We start from the raw sequence: 23,889 nt of genomic DNA, 5'->3' as shown, positions 1-23,889 counted from the left end.
GAGAGAGAGAGAGAGAGAGAGAGAGAGAGAGAGAGAGAATGAATTTCTTAGTACAGTGCCCGGCACAGTAAAGATTCAATTATGGTAACTTATGTAATTGTAGTTCTTATTCTAATTTTTTATTCGAGAAGCAGAATAATGTGGGAATAAAAGCATCAGCTCTGAAGCTTGCCTATCTTGATTCAAATCTTGGCTCTAGCAGTTACTAGCTTTGTGACCATCAAGTAACTTATTCCTTAGCTTCTTTTAGTTGACCTTCTTCATTTATAAAAAGAAAGTGAGGAGAGTCCCTGCTCACCAAGTGTTTCAGAAGCGTAGATGAATTACGAAATGCAAATGCTTGTGCCTGGCACATACTGAACGGTCAGTACATCATCACTGTTGTCATCCATCCATCCCACAGGCGTTTCTAAGCTAGGTCCTCGCATAGCATCCTGGAAGAGATGGGTTGCCCATACTCAGGTCTTCTCTAGGCGCATGCGTCAGGATAGAGAAACATTTCCAGTGCAGTGTGGTAGAAGCTCTCAGAGAGGCAGAAACAGCGCACGCAGGGGCAGTCAAGAGCCATCACGCCCACCTCAGTCTCTCCTCTTCTCTCTACAGCTCTCCTGGGCCGTCTTGCCTCTGTCTGAACTTCCTCCCTGGCCTTCATGCTGTGCCTGCTGACCCCAGACCAGAAGTCTACTCCTGAGCCCAAGATCCACAGATGCTCACAGGGCATATCTCTGTGGAAGCCTCAGGCTGAACTCCTGCTTTGCCTTCACACTTCTGGTTCCTGCTCCTATACTTGCCGTATCCATCAGTGGTCCCAAAGTACACCCAACTGCCAGCTCCCACTTCATCTGTGTTCAGGCACCTGCTCCCTCTCCCCTAAGTATGTTGCTACCTGTCTCTCTAGGAACCCTTGCACCTGTCCCTGCTGCAGCAGCTCCTACTTACCCGCTCTCCAACCAAGACCTATTACTCTCCACCTGCCCCAGGATGTCCTCCCTTGCCTTCCTGCCTTCCTTTCTGCACACTCCAGCCGACCCCTAATTGCCTCACTCCCCAAAACTCCATTCCCATGAGCCACTCTCCTCCAATCCATCAGTGTCACCTGGAATATCCCTACAGCATGTCATTTTCCTCCACTGGATTATGGGCTTCTTCTCTCCATTGCCTGGGGCTCAGTGCCTGCCAGAGACCTCCATGAGAATTTGTCAAGAGGCTGTATTATTTCAATGAAGTAATGGTGAGAAACTCTGCTGAAAATAATGATATAGTCGGGAGCCTGAGCAGCGTAGAGCGATCTGTGCTCGCTGTCTGCTATGGTTGAATGCTGCTGGGAATCAGTAAACAAGGACAGGATTGCTCAGAGAGATCCTGGTGCTGTGTGCCCAAGCCAGGTTGTGTAAGGAAAGTGAGCCCCAGGAGGTCCCAAGTGGGGAGAAGAGGCTTGGGAACCAGAGATTTTTGAAAGTGGAGGAAGGAAGAAGTGGTGAGAGCCTGGGTTGCCAGACTTGCAATCATGGAGAAGGATGGCCAGGATCCAACTGAGTGCAGGGTGCTGTCAGGAGGCCAGCTGGGAATGAAGAAGGAGGTCACAGAGGTGAGAGGTGAACACTTGGGTGTGAAAGCCAACAGTCTGGAGCCAAGAATAATTTGCTGAGCCAACGTTATGCTTGGGATTCAAAATGCCCCCCACACCCGAGACTCCCTTGCTGCATGGAAGGTGAGGTTGGTGGTTGATGGGCTGTGGATCATCAGTTGGTTGGTCACTTTGGAAATGATTGGATCATGGGAGTGCTGACTTCATCAAGTGGCTTGAGCCACTGATGTGATCACCAGCTGCAGGAGCTCATGCAAAGGTGGGGCTTAACTGTATGAAGCAGCTCCCCAGGGACAAGTCTTTAGAGGGTGTCCTTTGTTCCTGACCCCTTCCTCTCCAGAGGAAGGTCTCGCTCAGCTTCGTGGCTGCCAAGAGGTGAGCTGCTCTATTCTGCCAGGCCTACCATGGCTCCAACTGACCATGGACTGGAACGTACAAAACTGTGAGCCAAAGTAAATATTTCCTCTCTAAGTTGCTATTTTCTTTGTTTTGTCATGGTTTCAGAAAGCTCATGAACACAGCCAGGTACCAAGTCCCAAAGAGGCCTGCCTGTGACACGGGGCTCAGAAAGGATAAGGGGAAGAGCAGGGGAGGAGCTCCCCACCAGAGGTGGCTTTTGGCTGGGAGCTGGTGGGCCATAGTGTCTGGGGAAAGCCAGCTTTAGGACCTCAGATTCCTGTTGACACTCCCTTTCAGGCAAACACCTCTCCTGCCAAACCCTAGGTTCAGTGCCCAGAGAAGGGAGAGGAGGTTGGGGAGAGCTGCCTCCTGCCTTTCTGTCAGGCCCCCACAAAGTAGGGAAGGGCATCTTCCCTGGCCCCCAGCAGGCAGAGATAGGGCAGCCATCCCTGAAGTCACAGCACAGCTCCAGCCAGAGCCTGAGTCTGTTTTTATCCCTGCTTTATGAGATGGGAATAAGTAATGAGAAACAGAGAGGAGCAGGGAGCAGAAGTGGGGGGAGAAAGTCTCTTGCCCTGGGTCCCCACCTGTAAGCTAGAGCTGACTCCATTCTTAGGCTGTGCTGCTCGCTGACATCCCTTGTGCCCCATACAGTGGGCTGGCTGCCCAGCCCCCGCGTGTCCTAGAGAGGAAAGAACACCTGTGTAGGACCTGCTCCTACGGGTGGTATCACCCTGAAGTGGCCCAGGAAGGGAGGGCCTCGCTATACCATCCACAAGCAGCTTTTCAGGTTCCCCTGGGTCCCTTTCAGGTTACCCTGATGTAATGGGAAGAACCGAGATTTGAGGCGCAGTTAGGCCGGATTTGGTCTCGGGGACTGCCTCTTTGACCTTGGGCAAATAATTTAACCTCTGAGCTCTTCTGTAAAGAGAGTACCACCTACTCAGACACACGTAAGGACAAGCATGTCCTGCACAAGGGAAGAAACAGAGCAGAGGGCTGTGAAAGTGGCCACACAGAGGGTGCTCTGCGGACTTGAAGAACCGCTAGGACCAGATGCCCAAGACTGGCCCTGTGGACTGAGATACGTGGATGCCCTGGCTGGGAACACACTGGGCCTGCGTGTATAGTACTTCCTATTCCCCTTTGCTTACTCCAACACAGGCTCCAGGGCTTAATATAAAGGCAGTTGACAGGACTGCCAGCCAGGTCCCTTCCTTACCTAACCACAGCACAGGCCACAGCGTATTCAGCGGATGGCGCATCTGTGCCACTGGAGCCGTGCACACTTCCAGGGTGTGGGGACTGGAGCGGGCTCATCTCTGGGTCTTCAGCTGCATACACTGGCGCTGGTGTATGGAAGGGCCCAATGAAGGCGTGCAAATAAACAAATGGCAGACGCAATGAAGGGAGATCTGTTCAGGGTCAGACATCAAAAGGTTAAGACCCTGATGGTAATGGGGGTCCCAGCTCCCTCTGCTGGGCATCACATAGCTGGATAGAGAGCCCATGGTCTGGCTCAAGACTGGCTTGCATCTCACATCAATCAACCTTCCCACAACATTTACCTTAAATTGTACTTAGATGCAATTCTTTGTGTGACGACTATCCGAGTCATATCCCAGCCCCCAGGACCCACTAAGCTCCTTGAATAATGGCCTCGCCTCGCTCACTGCAACACCCCTTGTACCCCATACAGTGCCTGGCGCACAGTATTGGTCCAGTAAATATCTGAAGAATGATTGCATGAGTGTTCCTACCTGGTCCCTCAGCAACCCGCCCTTAATGAGCTTCTGGACTCTCACTGCCTCCAAGCCGCCCAGGCCCCAGCAAGCGCACCCTGGGAACGGGGCCAGGCCTGGGCTGAGCCTGCAGCAATACGCCCAGCATCCCCGCAGCCGAGCGCAGGGGACGTGTTCCTTGGCTCCTTTCATTGCATCCTCCTCCTGCCTTCCAGAGGGAGCCCTGGACGGCTCCCTTCTGGAGATTTAGATGGGGCTGGTAGATTCCCTGCAGTTATTCAATCCTGCTGTATGCCAACCACTTCTGTTTTTCTACATTATTTAAATTTCACACTAATTAAAAAATACCTGACATTTTTGGGCTCTTATGACCATCCAAGAACATGCTTTACATGTATTGGCCAATTGAACACTGGACAGAACAATGCCCTGAACTAGAAATGATGATTATACCACCTTTTCATAGACAAGGCCTTGAGACGGGCCAACCTGCCAAGGTGACGAAAAAAAGAGCGGGCTTCAAGCCTAGGGCTGCCTAGACTTACTACACCACCCCAGTGGCCCCAGATTGCCTAGGCTTAGACCTCAGGCGTCCTGAGGGGACAAAGGGGGGATCCCTCCTCTCCCAGCTTCAACACCCCGTCTCCCTGGCTCCCCCATTGAAACAGTAACTTGGGAGTTCCAATTTTTTGCCCCCAAAGTGTGCAATTATCAAGACTAAACAGACAGACGTCTCATCCCCCTCTCTCATCCTTATCGGGAGGAAAGCCAGACTCTTCCTTGGATGTCTTCCTTCTTCCTCCACCCTACACATAGCCCTAACCAACCCTCTTTGCAGCCTTGTTTCAGGGTCTGAACACATCCCACAGCGCCCTGGAGCAGACACAGGGCAGGTGACAGGGTTAGATGCTCAGGCAGGAATGCATGGGGGAGACGCCCTTCAGGGAGACACTTCTCTCCTTCTTTGTGTCCCTTCTCCGTTTCTTCAGCCATGGGAAGCTCTTAAGGTACCCGAGTGGAGAAGCGGGCCAGAGGCAGGGGTCCAAGGGCTGAGAAACTCCATTCAAGGAGGGGGTCTAGGGTAACCGGGTAGGAACAGCTGGGGCCAGTATCTGTCCTCTGGTTATTTCTGTTGCTAGTGGGTTGAGAAGGGTGGGCATGCAGGTCAGGTCATTCTGGAGACAGGTCTGGAAGTTGTGCTGTACAACAGGCACATCCCACAGAGCACCTGTACCCCTGGGGGGCCCAGCCAAGCCTCCCTGGACCCCTCCTCTGCTGGTGCTCAAGGACCCCATCCCACTCTCCCTGTGGACCCATAAGGGGAGGATGCCACACCTACCCCAGGGGCTCTGGCCACTATAGGTAGTGACCCCAGAAGCCTGCCTACCTTCCTCCCTGGAGCCTAGGACCTTGTACCATCCCCTTCTTTAGTACTGGGGTGACACTGGGCTGGAGGAGTACACTGGCAACTGGGATAGGATGGTTCTGGGTACCAGATCTAACCTGTAACCTTTTGAGGCCCACAAAGCCTCTCTGGTTTTGTCCACTTTGCCCAGAGAAGCAGCCTCTGTGTCCTTCCAGACCTGTACCCACAATGAACATCAGCCATGTGGAGCAGTGTCTGTCCTGCGTCTCCCTACTGCATCCTGACCCGCGCTCCTCTTAGGATAGAATGGAACCTTGGAAACCTGCCCCTGATCTCCACAAGGTTTGCTGTCCAAGGAATCCTTGACATACCCCAACCTTTCTGTGGCCTGCAGGAACTCCCACAAGGCGCCCCTTCACACACAGTCCCCCTGTGACTTTCCAGAGGCTGTTTTCCTCTTTGCCTTCTTATTATTTATTCCCTGAACCTTTTAAGTGTGCAGCGACACTGATGGGGGTTGGGAGCCAATTAGTTAACCTCTCTTTCCTCCTGTGTACAAACACTTCTTCGGGTCAGGGAGATAGCTCAGCGGACTTAGCATCTGCTTGGGCAAGCGTAGGGACCAGGGTTTGATCTGACTGGTGCCCTTGTTGTCTCCCACAGGGACAACAGGTGTAGGGGACTCTGTAAAGCCCCAGATCAGGTCTCCCAGTGGGTTGGCAGCCAGATCAGGAACCCCACTTTGGGAGCAGAAATGAGAAAAGGCGAGAGAATCATCTTATTGCCTTTATTCTGCTGTTGGCCCAGCTGTCCCCACTGCAGGGCACAGGGCCAAGCTTCTTTATCCACTCATCCACGCACTCTGCGCACACTCACACTCACACACGCATGCCACATACATCCCATCTCTGGCTCTGAGAGTCAGTCTCTGGGGGTTGGGGGGCCAAGGCCTGCTCTTCAGCCTGCCCACCTGCCCTTCTATGACAGCACCAAGGGCAGGGGTGGGGGCAGGGCCCTCAGCCCCTAGAACAAGTCCCTGTGCAAACCAGAGGTGCCAACTGGTGTAGGGATGGGGTGTCACATTTCCCCATTCCTGGAGTCCCCTCCTCCAGTTCCTGAGGGAGGGACTACTCTGCCTACCTGGGGGGCCAGACCCCTGCCAGGGCTGGGCCCTGTGGAACCCAGGCTTGCCCCTCCCCCCACTTGTCCCTGCTGGGACCCCAGCACTGCAAAGTAGCCAAATCTGAGGTTGTGGGGACCCTCCACTGGAGAGCAGGAAGGCCTGGGCCCTGGAGGCATCTGGGGAGAGGTCACTACCCCCTCTCCTAATCCATCTTCAATATGAAGAGGTTTGGGGCACACTTCCTGGGGAGGGAGCATAGGCCTGCAGAAGTCCCAGCTCGGGTCCTCCTCCAACGTCTATCTTCTGGGCCACAGCCCACAGCCAGGCAGTCAAAAGTCCAAGAGTCCAGCTGGCTGGTCAGAGTCCCTGTGAAGTCCTTGGGGGGTGCCCCCCAGTAGGAGCTGGGTGTCAGACCTGCACCGGCAATGTCTGGTTCATCTGCAGCCGCATGTCCTGGATACTGCTGAGGATCTTTTTCTGGTGGCCAGCCAGGGTGACCCCGATCCGCAGCAGGTCTCTGTAGAGGAAGCAAGGGCAGGGTCAGTTCCTTCCTTCTTGCCCACCCCCCTGGGCCCAGCGCAGAGCCCTCTGTCCTGCCCCTCCAAATCGGAGGCACTTACTCTGCAGTCATCTGGGCTACCAGGTCAAAGGAGGCAAACCCCGCACTGACGAAGTTCTCCTTGTACCGTCCCATTTTGATGGCATCTAGCCAGTCTCCTACTGTCGTGAAGGTTGTATAATCGGGGACTGTGCGGTCCAGGAGGGGCTGTGACATGCTGTGGGAGGAGAGAGTGACCTGGTGAGTCCTGTGTCCAGGGGGCTCGGGCCACCGCTGCTGGCTGGGTGGGAGTGCAGGTACTGACCCAGACTGCGCACTGGCGATGACCTTGAGGCTGGCAGCATTGCGGATGAGCTTGTCAAGGGTGTTGACAATCTGGGAAAACTTGGGCCTGAGGTTCCGATCCCTCACCCAGCAGTCCAGCATGAGCTGATGCAGGGCTGTGGGACAGTCCATGGGTGGTGGCAGCCGATAATCCTGCTCCACAGCATTGATGACCTGGGCCAAGGTCCAGGAAACCGGAGTGAGCCATTGCCATCTTCCCCGGCTGGCCCACCAGACCCGCCCCCCCCCCCCCCCCCCCCCCGGCTTGATCCTACTTACATCCTGGTTGCTCATGTCCCAGTAGGGTCGTTCTCCATAGCTCATGACTTCCCACATGACAATTCCGTAGCTCCAGACGTCACTGGCAGAGGTGAACTTCCGATAGGCTATGGCCTCTGGGGCAGTCCAGCGGATGGGGATCTTCCCGCCCTGGTAGGGGGGGCACACGCCCTTCACCCTGTGACTCAAGGCTGCTCCCCAGCCCTGAGCCCCTGTCAGGTTGACCCCACCCCTAGTTTCCCTCCCAGCTGGGTCTGGTACCAGGGAGCTGGTGTAGGTGGGGTCAGAGGGGTCATCCTCCAGGAAGCGAGACAGGCCAAAGTCAGAGACTTTGCAGACCAGGTTGCTGTTGACAAGGATGTTGCGGGCAGCCAGGTCTCGGTGCACGTAGTTCATCTCAGACAGATACTTCATGCCAGCAGCAATGCCTCGCAACATGCCCACCAGCTGGATGACTGTGAACTGCCCGTCGTTGAGCTGGTGACAACAAACAGGCTCAGGTGTGTGGCCACTGATTCCCTCCCTGCCTGCCCACTCCCGGTCCTCACAGACTGCGGTGTCCATGTCCCTATGATGTGGCAAGAATCTTATATACACCAGTTCTGCCAATCCCTATTACCACTTCACGGCTACGCCAGCAGAGTCAGGTTGAGCAATTTACCTGAGGTCACCTAGGTGGGAAGGATTGAGGCAGGGGGTGAACTGTGAGAGTTCTGACTCTGCAGACCCAGCTATTCTCTATGGATTTTAAATGGGGTCTCTCTCACTTGTGGGAGGTGATCGTGGGCCTGACCTAGCTCAAAGGGGTAGGGAGGGGGTGCTGGGGCAGGGAGGGGGTGCTGGGGCAGGCTCTTACCCGCAGGAAGGAGTCCAGGGCACAGTTTTCCATGAACTCAGTGAGGATCATAACCGGCCGGCTCTTGGTGACCACACCCTCCAGTCGGATGATGTTGGGGTGGTCAAACTGTCCCATGATGGAAGCCTCGCTCAGGAAGTCCCGCCGCTGCCGCTCTGTGTAGCCCGCTTTCAGAGTCTTGATGGCCACAAACACCTCCCGGCGGCCGGGCTGTTTGAGGCGACCCCGGCACACTTCCCCAAACTCCCCTGTAACGCAGGGTACAGCTCAGATGCTATTTCTTGGGCTGCTCCCCTTGACCCAGCCCACTTTAGCTTCCTGTCCCCCCAGTGCCCCTCACCGGGGACTCACCGGCTCCGATCACCTCCTCGATCTTGACGCAGGACACATCGATCTCCTTGGCAAACTCCCGCACAGCCTCGTTAGGGTCCTCGTAGGTGAAAGGGTCGATATAAACTTTCATTCCGGGAGCAACTGGAGGGAGAGGAGGTGACATGAGGGGAACGTGCTGGGCAGCCTCCGTATAGCACCAGGAACCTTGCTGTGCCCCCCCATCCCCCTCAGCAGGGAACATGCTCAGTGCAGTCCACAGTGCGCTCCACAGTCCACATCTCCACCAACCCACCCCAAGACTCGGCGGACTCCTCTCATCTCCCTTCTCCCTCATCTCTCATCAGGCCCAAACCTCTTTCACACTTAGCATTCCCCACATTCACACAGCCCTGACCTCGTCCAGGCCTTCAACACTCAGACTATTGCAATAGTCTCTCTCCTAGCTGCCTCTGGACTTTGCCCACCAAGCTACCCTGAAACAATACTGCTATTGTCTTCCTTCGCAGCTTCCCAATTGCCTGTGGCGGCACGGTCAAGTCCCAACTCTGCCTGCCTCCGAGACCCTCCAAGGGCTGCCTGTGCTCAGCGGCCTGGCTTCCCAGCAGCTGTCAGGCCGCCGTCAGGCCGTCTCCTCACTGCCCCCGCAGCTGGCCACCCTCCCCACACACCCACTTCAAGGCTTCTCTGGCCAGGAAGGCTGCCCCTGCCCCTTGAGCCCTGTCATCCTGCCACCTCCTCCCAGAAGCCTTCCTCTTTGAACTTCTCCTGCCCTGTGCCACAGGAACACCCAGCTTAACACTTAATTGCTATCTAATTGTTTCCTCTGGGTGTGCATCTTGCCTTCCCACAGGACTGGCTGCCTTTGGGGTAGGAGGAGAGAGGGGTGGGGTACCTGCAGTGAGGCAGGGGTCTGGCTGGAAGCAGGAAGGGCCAGCTAGGAATGTTTACAAGGACTGAAGTCACAGGCAGAGAATGGAGCCTGCAGAGGCTGGGGAGCCAGGGAGCTGGGCTGGGGACCGAGCACTCACTGTACTGCTGCAGCTTCTCCGTGTACTCTGCGTCCGAGCTGTGCCGCTGCTTCCTGGAGGAGGAGGGGGAGGTGGGCCTGAGACAAGCTCTGCAGCTTCCTCTGCAGTGGGCCCCTTGGGCTCACAGATAGGTAGACTGCAGAGGAGAGGGCCCAGGCCTGGTCCTAGGACTGCTGGTCACAGCCACCTCATGGGGGTTCATGGAAACAGGACAGGAGGAGGACACGGCACCAACTGCGGTGGCTTTCCCTCAAGGAGTTGGCCCGGGCAGGCTGCAGCCCCAGCGTAGAGGCAGGCCAGGGTGCTCTAAGGGGCTAACAGCAGCAGCTGTGGGCTTGGGAGTACCTGAGGCAAACGATGGCAATGACCACGACAGCCACCACAAAGATGAGCCCAGCTGTGGCAGAGCCCACGATGAGGGGCAGCTGCTCCTGGAGCTGTTGAGCACTGGAGCCTGGCGACCGAGAAGAGGCCCGGTGAGTGAAGGGACAGAGAGCACGGCCAGGGCTGGGACAGGTATGGGGCAGCGGGTGCATGTACCTCTCTCACTCGTGGTCTCAAACTCAGCTGGGTGGCTGTACTGGCCATAGCCGGCCACTGTGCGCGCTCGCACCTGGACCACATAGCGGGCATCGGGCCGCAGCCCATCCAGCTGCACAGAGTTCTTCTGGCTGGTCACGGTGGATGCAATGCCCTCATTCTGCAATGGCAGCAGGAGGGAGGGACACCAGGGTTCATCCTCAGGACAACTGGCCTTGTCCACCCCCAGGCCCAGGCCCTGCTTCCCTCATACTGGACAGAGCCTTTCTGATGCCCTGGGGCCACGCTACCAGCTGAGAGTCTCACCTTCTCGAAGTACTTCATCTCATAGTCCAGGATGACTCCATTGGGCCACTCTGGGGGTGCCCAGGACAGGGTCAAGCTGCTCCCTGAGCTGCTGTGCAGACGCAGCGTTGGCACTTCGGATGGCGCTGGGGGAGATGGGGTTGGGGATGACCATGGGCCCCTGGCCCCAGACCCTTCCCAAAGGCCTAGTCCTCATGAGACCCCAAACAGCCCTGAGCAGCCCCAGCTCCTCCTGCCCAAGCTGACCCGGGCCCTCACCAGCCTGGTTGGTGGTGATGTTCACTGCTGCATAGCGGGGTGGCAAGGGGCTCTTGCCTGAAACCCCATTGACGGCCTGCACCTCGAAAGTGTAGCGTGTGTGGGCCAGCAGGTGGCTGATGTGGACCCGGCGCTCCGTCAGGCCCAGCTGCCGAGGCACAAACTCCACGTTGTCATCGCAGCGTGAGCAGGTGGAGGGCCCCGCTGCCCCTGATCCCCCATGGCACTTCTTGCAGATGACATTATACAGGAGGTCATCACGGCCACCAAGGTCCCGAGGCTCACTCCACTCGAGGACCAGTGAGGTCTCATTCACATTGGAGATCACACCCCGAGGTGGAGATGGCACCGCTGTGGGGATACAGAGGGAGACAGGTGTGCTTTGGGCCTAGGGCCATCCTTCTACCCAGCGTGCCCCAACACCTGTTGCGCTGTCATTTTGTTACTCTTCACTGAGAAGACTCCTGTTCATCCTAAGGACTCAACATGAAATGCCACCGCCAACTGGAAGCCTTCCTGGATTCCTCCTCCCTCTATCGCCTGCACTCCCGCAACATGGTCCTCTGGCCCAGCACTTAGCGTACTGTATGATCGTTACCTGATTTCACACCTATTGCTCCCATGAGGTTGCGAGTTCCTTTACAACTGTAACTATCTTACTCTTTTCCATACGCCCTGCACTCATCACAATTCCTGGCTCACTAGAGGCCAGAGCAGAAGCAAGTGGGACAGCAGACTGCGTAGGTGGGTGGCACCCCCTCCATAGTTACAGAGCAGCAGCTCTGTTCAGAGGGTGGAGCCAGTGTCAGTGGGCCCCAACCCAGTGCCTAACGCCTGCCTAGCAGCTCGAAAGCTCTTGTTGTATAATGGTTGGAGGGATGAGGCAGCTGAAGAGACGCCCTACAGTGCCATCCTAAGCACATCATCAAACCTTCCTGAGCACCAGTATTCCCCTCTGCAAGCTGGGGCTATTGGCAGAGACAGCAGGGGCTGTGCATGACTCACTGGTACAGGCACTGTCCGCGGAGTCCGAGTCTGCGCGGTAGAAGTTATTGTGGCACATGCAGATGCTGGCAGCGGGGGAGGTGGTGCGGCTGTTGGGGGGGCAGGGGAGGCAGGGCCCCTCTCCCTGCTTTGCCTTGTAGCTCCCAGGTGGACAGGCTGCGGGGAGAAGAGGGTGGTTGCTGCTCAGCACTAAACCTCCAGGACTCCGTGAGAACCTGGCCCCGCCCCAGTCTAGGTCCGGGCCCTCCACCTCCTAGACTATGGGGGCAATGCCAGATTGCCCAACTCCACTGCAGCTACAAAAGGCCCTTTCCTTTTGCCCCATGGAAACCCCACGTCAGCGGATTCCTCCCGCCCCTGCCCCCCACCCAACCCCAGGGCCTCCCGGACGAAGACGAAGACGTCAGCCCCATCGCCTGGACAGCCTGGGCTTGTTGAGGCAGGGCCAACAGAGAGAAGGAAAAGGAAGAGGAGGGGAAAGGAGGGGAGCACCATGGGCTTCAGCACCCTGTATTTGGCTGATACGTGCTTCCCCACCACGGAAGCTCTGAGAAACTCAGGGAAACTCACTCCTGAGGTCCCTCAGGGCCACCAGAGCACTGCCAGCAGGAGGCAGGACGCCTCAGCAGAAAGCCACCTGGCTAGCATCTGTCCCACCCACTGGGAGCAGGAGCAGCAGTAGCTCCACTCGCCTGGGGCATGGTGGGGGCTGTGGAGGGGTGAGAAAGAGGGAAGACAGCAGGCAGCAAGGCGAGGGTCACCTGGAGTTCAGAGGCTCAAGGTCTCCATAGGGGGACCCATCTCAAAGCGAGCCACAGCCCAGGGCCCAAGCGTCCCTTCTGCCATCTATATTTGACCCCTGGATGTGAGCTCTTTAGACTTACTGAGGATGGCTGTAGGATTTATTACTCAAGTTGGAATATTCTAGAGTGAAAGGGGCACTAGGAATATTAGGACCTTAGGCCCAATCCAAGACTGTCCTGGACGCACTGAAGTATACCATCTACCCACAGGATGACCTCTGCAGGGGTCACCCAGAACATGCAATGCACAGGGTCAGGGTTGTGCCCTTCCCTGGGGTTTCATGTCCCCTGGCAAAGGTGATATTCTATCCCAGTTCTTTCAGCTGGTGGGGGAGGGGGCAGAGGCCAGGCCAGCCTGGTTGCTATGGGAACCCATGTGCATTTCCTGCCAGGGACCTGCTGAGTGTTAGCCCCTCTTCAGGCTGTCAGGCTCATCACCCCCACCCTTTTCTCCACTTGGGAAGGGGAAGTCTCTCAGGAAGGTTCCCATAGAGAATGGAGAAGGGCCAGGTAAAGCATCTCCAAGCTCAGGCTTCACAGCCAGGGAGTTAGTGTACGAGCCCCGGCCTTCACACCACCAAGGACTGTGGTAGAACCATCTCCCATCCTCTGAGCTACCCTGCATGCCCCAGGGAGAAGACAGGCAGCCTGTGTACCTTGTCCTAGGACTGGGCTTTTTCAGTGCCAGCTACCACATTTCCTAGGTGAGGGGGTCTTGGGTACAGAACCCAATTTTCTCACAGGCAAAATAGGAAGATGACAGGAATATACCTTACAAAGTTGTGGTGAGCTCCCCGGAGAGACCTAGCAGGCCCTGCCCCTGCCTCTGGATCCCCCTCCTGTACCCATACCCCAGCCTTCCTCTTACATGGTGCCACCTGAGCTTACTACCACCAGTCACTATCCTGAGACCACAGCCGGCCTACCTCGCTTGCCACAACCCTAAGATGGAATCTCTGAAACCAAGGCTTAGCGTGCCCACGTCACAAAGGTAGTAAATAAACGAGCATCAGGTCTCGGGACTTCAGGGACTGTGCCCTTACCTACTGTGCCAGAAACCTGCCTCTTAAGGAACAGATACACCCTGAGGCACAAGGCAATAAGCATAGGGTGCCCACAGCACCCGCCTTAGCACTGGTGCCCAGTGAAAACACCCATGGTGAGTGCACTCTGGGGCAGTGCCTGCCTTCTGTGTCTTTGCCCAGGTACTCCAGGGTTGAGGATCTCTAGGTCTCTCTTATTTTTTTTTAAATATTTATTTATTTTTATTTATTACATTTATTTATTGTGTGTGTGTGTGTGTGGCCAGCTCAGCCCACCAGGGGGCGGGGCTGGCTGGCATGTGGTGCTGGAGGATTGAACCGCGGTCTCTGTGCTTTGCCAAGCTTGTTTCAAGTAGGTGCTTTAGACCACTGAGCCATCTCTCCAGCCCGGTCTCTCTTATTTTTAAACCTCCCCCATCCTTTCTCCCTAGCACTGAGGACTGAACCCAGCGCTTTACCACTATGCTATTCATCATCTTCGTGGCCCTCCCAGCTCCCTCCTCACATCACATTCAGTGCACCCAATGCGGCTGTCTTCCTTCCATCTCTCCCTACACCCACACCTGAGGCTAGACCTCCTAGTCAGACAGGAAGCCCAGCTTGGAAGCAGTAGGTGGCCCTAGCTGGGCCCTCCCTTGCACCTCCCCCACACCGGCCCCCACTCACGGTGACACTGGGACTCCTCGACAGCTGGCTCATGGCCAGTGGCACAGGTGCAGGCGCCCACAGGCACCATCCACTCCCCATCGCCATTGCAGTACAGCTTGAGCGGCACCGACAGCTCCACAGCATTAGCAACGCAGGTGCCGGGGGCAATGACCAGCGAGGTGGTCTCGGCCCCAGTGAGGGTCTCAGGGAAGAGTGCGAAGCCTGCAGTGGTGGATGCACACTTCTTGTAGAAGGCACGCACCGAGATGAGAGACATGCAGGCGCCCTGGTCCTGGAAGGCCAAGTAGAAGCCGGCCTTGGACAGCGGCCCAAAGCTGCGCACCTTGGTGTTGACCCGACCAGCGGCATCCAGCCGGGAGAAGCTCTCATCGGGCGCGATGGTGTCCACTTTTATATACGGGTTCTCCATCCAGAATGGGGAGGAGGCTGAGGCCACGTCGCTGTCAGCCTCGTAGTAGAAGAGGTTGAAGGTCTCCTTGCAGGAGCCCGGGATGTTGGGAATGCTGTTGCAGTCACGCACTGTGAACTTGAGCTCCACGTAGACGCGCTGCACATCCCGCCGCCAGATGAACCCTGTGCGGAGCCAGTTGTTCTGGCTGGACTTGAGCACGTTACACACCTGATACGTGCGGATGGGGTTCATGGCCTCGTCATAGCCACTCACTTCCTCCCACTGCATGTAGACCAAAAGAAAGAGATGGAGTGAGCACCAGACTCTGCAAAGTGCTCGCCTCCTACTCACACCTGCTACCCGTATGCACTGCCAGAGATGCTTCTGCTGGAAGCAGCCACGCAAGTGGCCTCTGAGGGTTCAAATCCCACCTTTCTGCTTGTTATGTGTCTATGGGCAAACCACTTAAATGTCCTGTGCCTCAGTTTTCCCAGTTGAAACACAGGGATAATAAACATGTATAAGATATAAATGACTTCAAATGTATTGATGATACCGGCTGTCACCACTGCCATCACATTTCAATCTTTGCAGGAACTGCAAGAAGACAATGGAGCTGGAACTCCCTGAGAGGCACACCCATGTCACACTGGGCCTGTGGACTATAGGCAGGGCCAGGGCGGGACTTTGGATAGGCCAGCACTCAATCCCTAAGCTACCCCCCACCCATCCAGGGCTATGGGAACTTAACAATCAAGAAATGGAGGCCGGGGAGATGGCTCAGTAGGATAAGCGCTTGACGGGCAAACGCCAGGATCTGAGTTCAATCCCCGGTTCTACCAAAAAAAAAAAAAAAAAGGAAGCCCAGAGAAGTTAACTGCCTTGCTGAGGCCCATACAGCCACCCAAGGTTCTGCACTATCTCCAGGGACCCAAGAACATCACAAAAGGACTGCTGGGAAGGGGGTGGGGATGAAGATAAGCCGAGAAAGAGTGGGCCAAAGATGGCTCCTGTTGGGGACAGCAGAGACAACATGAGGGACACAAACTCCTACAGAGAAGGGCATCAGAGCAAGAAGGTGACAAGCAGAGGATAAGGATGTCACCCACAGGACGTGGGCCTGACGGGAGGGCTGAGGCAGCCCTTCTCCAGGCCCTGTGAGGGAGGTGGTGGGTAGCCAATAGCACAGACAATGGTGAGACTCACCCCACTCTCTGGATGAGATGTCCACGCCAACTCAGATGTCACCCATTTTGTATCCATGAGAGTCTCTGGGGGAACAAGAGAAGAAAACGGTCAGGGTTAATCCCAAGATGGCGGGAGAGAAGTCACTCAAGAAAGACAGGGCGAGGGGAGACCAGTTCCCCTCACATCCCCGGAAGTGCCTCCACTCCCTGACTCTGGAGATTTGCAGTCGTTTGCAGAGCTGTCAGAGTCCTGGAGATGCCAGGTCCTGCAGGCTGCGGCTGACCCGGGCCTGGGTTAATGAGGCCAAGCAGAGGCGGGTTCACACACCTACAGGCCCTGCTAATCTCCACACAAAGGGGCTGGCAGGGCCTTTATCCCAGAACAAAGGACTGTGTGCTTCAGACCCTGGGCCCTGGCCTCCCCTGACTTCATTCAGCCCCACACTGCCCAGGAGAAGGGGAGGGCAGTGACAGGCCGGAGCCAGCTCCCCAGCCTCCCACGCAGCCACCTGCAGGGGCCAGGCAGGAATTCTCTCAGAGATGGGGAAGGAACAACCAAGGCCCAAATGAGCCCCTAGTCTGTGGAAGAAGGTACTGCTGGTGTGCCCCTTTACCCAGAATGCATGCTTAGATAAAGTAAATGTAAAGCTTATGGCGAACCTGCTAGGACTTGAAGGGAGGGGTTAGAAGATAGCTCAAATTCAGGTCTGGCTGACTCTGTCACTGACTCCTAACCCCTTGGGCCCTGACTACAATACACCCCTCTGTAAAGGAGACAAGAGAAACTGGAAAACTGTTTCCTTGGCCTGGAAGCCTTTCTTGGACCTTCACGCAGGGCCGGAGGCTTTCCTCTGTGCATCATGGCCAGCAGCCTGAGCACATACCTAGCCTGTGTTCTGAGCTGCAGTTTCTCGCTCAGTCATAGTGGGGTCGTATCAGTGCTGGACACTGACTCACTCCTGTAGGAACCTGATTCTGCTCCATGGGTGGAAAACGACTCGGAAAGGCTGCATGACCCTAAGGTCAGACTTAGGAGACAGGGAGGGATGAGGTGCCAAATCCTCTCCTACACTCAGGGACATGCATGAGGCAGCCCACAGTTCTCTCCTCAACTCCAGAATGGATGGAGCTCAGGCTACCCCAGAACTTCGGGAAGGGTTCCAGGAAGGGCCTTGCAGGACCCAGAGGATGCATAGGGCAGCTGCAGCCTTGGCTCCCACGTGAAGCACAGGGGTGGCTGCAGGCAGCAGCCATTCAGTGTACAGAAAGCAGCTCCCTCCTGCCTGCTGTAGCAGCAGCTGGTCCCTGGAGGACCTGGCTGCAGGGTGTGCTTCCCCATCTTAATGGGCCCCTCAGACAGACAGACACAGACATTAGGCAGAGGCTCATTGATGGACGCGGAGATGAGCAGAAGCAGGGTCCCAGAGACAGGCAGGTGGAGCAGGGGCCTGGCCAAGGCAGCAGGGTGGGCAGCCAGGCGGGAGGGATGTGCGCAGTGCTGGCGGGGACTAGACAGCCCGGATGGCCAGCGGTGGACTACAAAGACGGTGCGATGGAGAGAGAGACAAGGAGGCCCAAGGAGACAGAGACTGGAAGGGAGGCTGCCAAGTGGCCTCTTCCCCAGCGGCGGCTGGAAGAGTCCTGTCCGGCTGGAAGAGTCCTGTCCGGGAGCAGTCCCGGAACGGCGGGCAAGCTCACCCCTCCCCCAGCCGGCCAGCCAGTCCACCCCACTGCCCACCGCCCTGCCGCCAACCCGGCAAGGGCTCCCACAGCTTCTTGCCTTCTCCCTCCTCCCTCTCCCTGACTTCCTTCTGCTCAGCCCGTGCCAAACCCATCTGGAACTGTTTAAACCCAAATATTCAGCTCCCTCCCCCTCCGGCCAGATTCCTCCACAGTTTAAAACAAGCCCTTCGCTGGCTGGGGAGGAGGGAGGGCCGGGAGGCGGGCACAGGGCGGGAGCGAGGGGGCCAGCCTTGGCCATCGCGAGGCCTTGGCCATCGCTCAATCTCGGCACATTTTTCCCATTAATGAGGAGAGGACTTGGATTTCTTGAGTCCTATGTGCTTGAGTAAGGGCTCCGGTCACCCGTGGGGGTGGGGGTGGGGGTGGAAGAGGGCTGCTCTGGTTCCCCACATCCCCGAGGAGGGCGGGGCCTGGGCAGGAGGCAAGAACCTCTGCAGACCCTGGGGTGCTGTGCCCAACCTCAGAAGGACAGCAGTGGGGCATCACAGAACCCATCTGGCGGTGGCGCTGGGAGGGAGAAACCTTCTCCAGGCCACGTGTGTGGTGTGTGCATGTGCGTGAGTTTGTCCACACAGTGGGGCAGAACGGGGGCTAAAGACAAAAGAAGACTAAGTGAGCAATCTCCAAACTCCTCTGGCTGCTGACTGCACCCCACTCTGCCCTGTCCCCCTCCCAGCAGCTGCAGAGGAGAGAAAGGAGGCCACCTTGAGACATGGGGCACACAGCTGCCCCTCTAAGGCCCCAGGAACTTTGAAGCACAGGAGCAGACCTTTCCTGTTGCCACAGGGCTGGCAGCAACGATGTGGCCCTCACCTATGCACAAACACACAGTTGCACATTCAGCACCCAACTCTCGGGCTGGGCTTGCTCCCCACTGAGAAACTAAAGAGCGAGAAGTCAACACATATGGTGGACAAAAACACACAACGCGAGAGCCACCCGCAAACACACACAGAGCTTCACACACAGCCAGTCTGTCTTTTTCAGATACACAGATGCACACGGTACAAACAGATTACTCTTCCTTAGACGCTCATATGCAATGACTCTTTCTCACACTCAGATTTGGCTTCTCTGGGGCAGTCCCATTCTCACAGCCTTCCTTGGGCACATGCAGGCAGCCCGACTGAACGTCCTCCTTACATGCACAATTGCACCCACTATCACCAGCCACAAGGCACACAGCCCCAAGTATAAAGTGTGAACACAAAATCCAGCTCCACTGTACAGACTTGGTGACATGCTCTTACACAGTAGAGGAAAACTACAATCAGATGCCCCGTGGCACTGGAACATGCCACAGTCCCGGAAGAAGCAAGGAGACATGGGATAAATATCAGTGCCTAGAGTCTGTGTAAAGCCCCAGCGGAGCCTCCTCCGTGTAACACACACACACACACACACACACACACACACACACACACCCCACACACATACATAGTATGAACAGGTTCTTTCTCTGGGATCCTGTGGTAGGTGGAAGAAGAGTTGGGAGAGGGCAGTATACCTCATCCTCCTCCAGCTCTGTGGTACCTCTTGCTGTGGCAGGGCAGCCACATAGACCGCTTGTGCACAGCGGAGGTACAGGGGCAGCCTTGGTGACCGCCCTCATTGGGAAGGATTGAGCTACCTTCACCTTCCTGTTGTCCTGGCTCAGGTAGGAGCTGTCAGTCAGGTCCGGAGGGTGGGGGTGGGGGTGGGGCAGGGGCCTGAGGATGATTCTGGGAGTGGCTGGCTGCAGCCTTCCCAGGTGTAACCTCTGCCCAAACAGCAAGCCACTTCCCTGCCAGCGCAATGGCGTTGTCTCAAGGGCTCCCAAGACCCTAGGGAGGGGGCAACACTGTACCCTCAACTTGAGGTCCTCGCATGAGGACACCAGACACCCAAGCCTGCCACAGATGACCTCACTGGGACACCTTGGTACAAGGACACCAGCTGAGAGCCTGCCACCTCCCTGATGAAGAGCTGGGTCCATACAGCTTTCTGCCTGGCACCATTGCACATCCAGGTCCCAAGTCTCTCAGCCCACCCCTACAGCATCAGTTCCAGGAAGACCCAGGAAACAAACAAACAAGGGAAAACTGGAGCCAGGCAAGAAGGCTCCACCCTAGGTCAGGGACTTTGGGGTGGCAGGAAGGTCATGTTCTATGGCGGGCCCAGCAGAGTTGCAGCAGCGGGGCAGAGCCTGGGCAGGAAGGAGAAATTTGGAGCCCTGTCTGTAAAGAGGGAAAACTCTGTGCCACCCAAGCTGCCCCAACATGGAATCCCTCTCTCAACCACCGAGCCTGAGGTTCTGGTCCCAGGTTTTCCACCACCCTGCCACTGCTCCCCACGTGATGGCACTGGTACAGGTACAGGCCAAGGTGCACACTCGGGGCAGACAGCCAGGAGAAAGGGGCCACCCTGCTGGAGGACCAGGAGCCTAGCTCACCCAGGGCCTCCTCCCTCCCAGCCACACCCGTAGGTCCTCACGTCTGGGGCAGCGCGGAGGGGAGCATCTCAGAACAGAGAACACATTTTGTTTTTCATTCTTCCCCTCAGATGGTGGGGCTTTATAATGAACTGATCCTGAGAGGGAGCAGAGTGGGAAAGAAGCACAGGGCAGGGAGCCCAAATGCCTCAGTGCTCATCCACGCCCCCACCCCAGGACTGGCCCTGCCAGCAGCCAGAGACTGGGGTGATGGGTGTCTGGTCCTGGCTTGAGGCCTAGCCCTCTCCCTAGCATGCTGGCCACAGCGGGCCCACAGCAGAAGGTCCCAGCAGCAGAGGGCCGCGGAGGGCTGCCCCAGGTTAGCTCCAGGGTGGGGGGCCTTTACCACCCCATCAGGTGCCCAGCTGTGTACGCTATCCCCCCCCTCCCCCGGCTGCCCAATCCCGACAAACCAGTTTGACTCAGCACACCAGGCAGGGCTACAATTTTCAAACTATGCAGGCCTGGTGATTCAGCCTCTTCGAGCTGTTTAATTAGTGGAAGGCTGGTGGCGGAGGCCTTGCCCACGGCAGCCTCAGCTTTAGCTCACAGCCAATGCAGGCACAGTGGCTCTGGCCAAAGGGAGGGCAGTGACAAGCAAACTCTCCCAGCCACTACCTGGTGTTGTCCCTCAGCACAGCCCTGATGCACCAGTTCTTGACAGACAGGAATGGGGGATCAGGAGTAACAAGCCACAAGTAAACAAGCCACAGAAATCCTGGGCCGCTGTCTCCTCTCAGCTCCTGTGTCCCCAGTGGTCACTCTGCTGCCTCTGAAGGCACATTGCCTTCTCCTTCAGGGCCAGGTGCCACAGCTGCAGCGACTCAGCCATTGCAGCTTGGCTAGAGAGGGGTGCTGGGCCCCCGCCTCTCACAATGGGCAACTGTTGGCTCTCTTCACAGAACAGTGGCTTCCTGGCTGGGACTTAACCATCCTCTCTCAGGTACAAGGGCCCTGTGGCTCAGATCCCAACCCTCATCCCAGGTGTCATCCTAGTCCTTCGCTCCCTACCATTGCCCCCTTGTTCACCCATCCATGATCCTGAAGAAGATGATCTTGGCTTGGGTAGACCCAGAGACATAACACAAAAGGACAACAGGTGACAGGTAGCCTCATTTCCCTGTCTCTGTGAGTAAATCTCAGGGCAATTGATGTGGGGGTGGTGTGACTTTCCAGTTCAGGAAGGCAAGCAAAGACCCAGGCTCCATCCACATGGAAAACTGAGGAGACCTTTTGGGTGCAGAATCTTGGTGAACCCAAGGTGGCAGACAGCAGCTAACTTGTGAGTCCATGAAGGGCATCACCCACAGCTCAGAGAGCCTGGGAATAAATATAATGAGTCCAACCAAAAGGTCAAGGGCAAACAAGCCTGACAAAGCCAAACGCGAGGCTGCATGGAGAAAACTGGGCGCCCCACCTATAAAGTGTTTAGGGGGTGGAGCTGAGAGAGCCAGAGCGCCCAGAAGCTCACCCACCCCACACTTGAAGCCGCAGAAGAGGATGGGGGCACGGGCAGGAGCCTGCTGAGCCAGCTCTCTTTCCATCTCTTCCCCTCTTGGAGGGGTAGGAAGCTTTGCCTCCTATTCCTCCAGATTCAACTTCCTTCTCTCATTCCTTCCTCTACCATTCCGAAGGGGTAGGGCACATCAGTTTCACTTCCCCCACCCCCCCAAGGGCAACAGCAGTCATAATACTAACAGCAACAGCTAATCCTTGGATAACGACCACCATGTGCCAAGCACTTTACACATACTGTAGTAGGATTCAGTCCTCAGGGCACACTAGGGAGGTTGGCACCATTACCATCCCACAGTGGGAGGAACCGCAGGGCGGGTGGGTATGCGGCTGATTGGCTAACGCTCTTCTGTTCTCCCACACCAGCCAAGGACCACGGGGTCTGAGGTGTGCAAACACGAAGGCCCTGGGGAAGCCACACTCACAGGCACTGCTGCTTCCTAGGGCCGCAATCTTGGCCCGCAGCCTGGGCCTGACCACAGTACCCAGGTCACAGCTGAGGGCAGAGGGGGCAGGGAACACATGGTGGCTGAGCTGCTGCAGATGATCAGGACTTTTTGTCTTTTGGTCACCACCAGCTCCTGGCTAGGCCCTGCCCTCAGGGGGTCTGGGGGATTTGAAGAGACCAAAACCAGGAAGGAAGGAAAGTCTGGAAGGTGGCCCTCTGTCACCTGACGCAGACCACACCCCCTCCACACCAGCACCCATCACACCCCATACCACAGGACACAGGCCCGATACACAGGTGACACGGAGTGCCATTCGTGCATGTGTGTGTGTGAGTGTGAGTGTGCCTGAGCGCACACGTGCCAGTGTCGCCTCTCCTGGGCTAAGACAGACGCAGACCTGGGAACAGGCTTCCTGGCTCACACCCTCCAGGCGATCAACAACAAAGCCCCACACTGGTTTCTCACGCCAGAGATCCTATCACACACATGTGGGTGAGTGTGCTCGAGTGTGGGCGCGACCTCGGCAGCACTGTCTGAATTCGATCGCGTCTGTCCACCCGTGTGAACCGATCTGTCAGCACGGTGGGCTCAGAGACAAAGGGGTGGGAGATTACAGAACCCCTCCCCTCCAAGAAAGGCGGCGCTTTCTCTCTGAACTGCCTTAAAGATTTTTTCTTTCAACCTTCAAGTTTACCCACTGTGAACATAGGGACGAGCCAAGTTACACAGGATTCACGGTTTTGTTCCTAAACTAAGAAAGTGACTACATCGGTTAAAGATGCCAAACCTAAGTACTACTGCCCATATTCCAGTTTCCCCAAATCTCTGCGGTGTCCTTCCCTCTACATTAAGGAGGGCTTTGCCCCACTCATTTAATGACTACATTCGTTGGGAAAGGGTGTGTGGGTGTGTGTGTGTGTGTGTGTCTGTCTGTCTGTCTGCGCGTGCCTCCCTATTGTTTGTGACCTGTATTGGTGCCTCTGTCCTCACCAGGCTGGTGTCAAGTGGCAGGCATGTGACCTCTCCTGTCAGGGCCAACCACCCAAGTACAACCATTTGGAAGTTGGAGCTGACCCCTCCGCAACAACCCTGGCAGGCTTTACACAGCCCGGGGAGAAGCCGGGCCATTTTTCCACCAGCCAGAGTAGGCATGGGCTCCTGCGCTACCTGGGCAAAGCGCCCTGCTTCAGAGGTTCGAAAGAATGCCTGCTGGAAGGAGGGCCTCAGAAAAGGATGCTAGGAAGCGCACACGGCGCCTCGTGCGTAGCTGGCGCTCGGCAAACCAAAAACAATAACAGACCCCCGCCTCCCAACCCCCCGCAGCCGCCCCCTGACAAAGCGGGGTGCCACCACTGACTCTCACAGTTAACTCCAACGGGTTCCAAACCAGCGCCTCCCCAACCCTCAATCTGAAGGGCTCGCTCCAGTCCAGCCTAGCTCCCCAAACGCCTCAGCCTGTAGCTCCTCGTCTTTTCTGAAGGGTCACCCACACTTCCTCGCCTCCGGGCCGTGCGTAGGGCCCTGCTTCTCTGCCTGGAGTGTGGGGGTGCTCCCACGAACGATCTCGGAGCAGCTGTGCCTTTCGGGGTGGACGTTCCTTCCGAGTCGGGCTGCCGCGGTCCACTAAGCCGCGGAGTCTCCCGGGCCTCCAAGACGCCTGCCCCGGCGCCCCCACCCCCCATCGTCCGTCCTGGGAGGGAGCGGACGCTGAACCTCCCCGACGTGCGCCCCGCGAGCGTGGATCCCTCTCCGGCCCCCGCGCTCCCCGCCCGCGCCCCGAGCCCCGGACGACCTCACCTTCCAGCGCCCGGCAGCCAGCGGGCAGCAGCAGGGTCAGCAGCAGCAGCGCAAGCACCAGCGGCGCGAGCCCCGGGGGCAGCGGCAGCGGCGGCGGTGGGGGCCGAGTGCCCAAG

General features: G+C 56.9%; 1 protein-coding gene across 2 annotated transcripts; it reads right to left on the bottom strand.

The window, feature by feature from the left end:
• Positions 1-6,284: 6,284 nt before the first annotated feature.
• Positions 6,285-23,863, bottom strand: Ephb3 (EPH receptor B3). Of its 2 annotated transcripts, none has more exons than XM_004640743.2 (16): positions 23,774-23,863; positions 15,819-15,883; positions 14,219-14,894; positions 11,707-11,862; positions 10,702-11,052; positions 10,444-10,568; positions 10,138-10,297; positions 9,943-10,051; positions 9,598-9,650; positions 8,588-8,710; positions 8,237-8,484; positions 7,642-7,857; positions 7,381-7,530; positions 7,082-7,275; positions 6,839-6,994; positions 6,285-6,735 (listed from the first exon to the last, which is right to left on the bottom strand). In XM_004640743.2, exons 2-16 carry the CDS (start codon positions 15,873-15,875, stop codon positions 6,627-6,629), a joined length of 2,883 nt encoding a protein of 960 aa, XP_004640800.1. In that variant the 5' UTR covers positions 15,876-15,883; positions 23,774-23,863; the 3' UTR covers positions 6,285-6,626. The 2 variants fall into 2 exon arrangements, with proteins under 2 accessions (XP_004640800.1, XP_023556497.1); XM_023700729.1 differs by having other exon boundaries at positions 7,381-7,551; positions 23,774-23,845.
• Between the last annotated feature and the right edge of the window lie 26 nt (positions 23,864-23,889).

This window comes from Octodon degus, unplaced genomic scaffold, assembly GCF_000260255.1.
Source record: "Octodon degus isolate 3935 unplaced genomic scaffold, OctDeg1.0 scaffold00126, whole genome shotgun sequence".
NCBI lineage: Eukaryota > Metazoa > Chordata > Mammalia > Rodentia > Octodontidae > Octodon > Octodon degus.
The sequence above is the reverse complement of the archived record's forward strand: the minus strand, read 5'-3'. Positions and strand labels throughout refer to the sequence as shown.

Coding starts and splice junctions, on each gene's coding strand:
- Ephb3 (XM_023700729.1), bottom strand. CDS start 15,875: ATGGATACAAAATGGGTGACATCTGAGTTGGCGTGGACATCTCATCCA. Junction 10,569..10,701: donor CATCACCACCAACCAGGCTG/GTGAGGGCCCGG, acceptor CATCTCCCCCAG/CGCCATCCGAAGTGCCAACG. Junction 10,298..10,443: donor AGATGAAGTACTTCGAGAAG/GTGAGACTCTCA, acceptor CTGCCATTGCAG/AATGAGGGCATTGCATCCAC.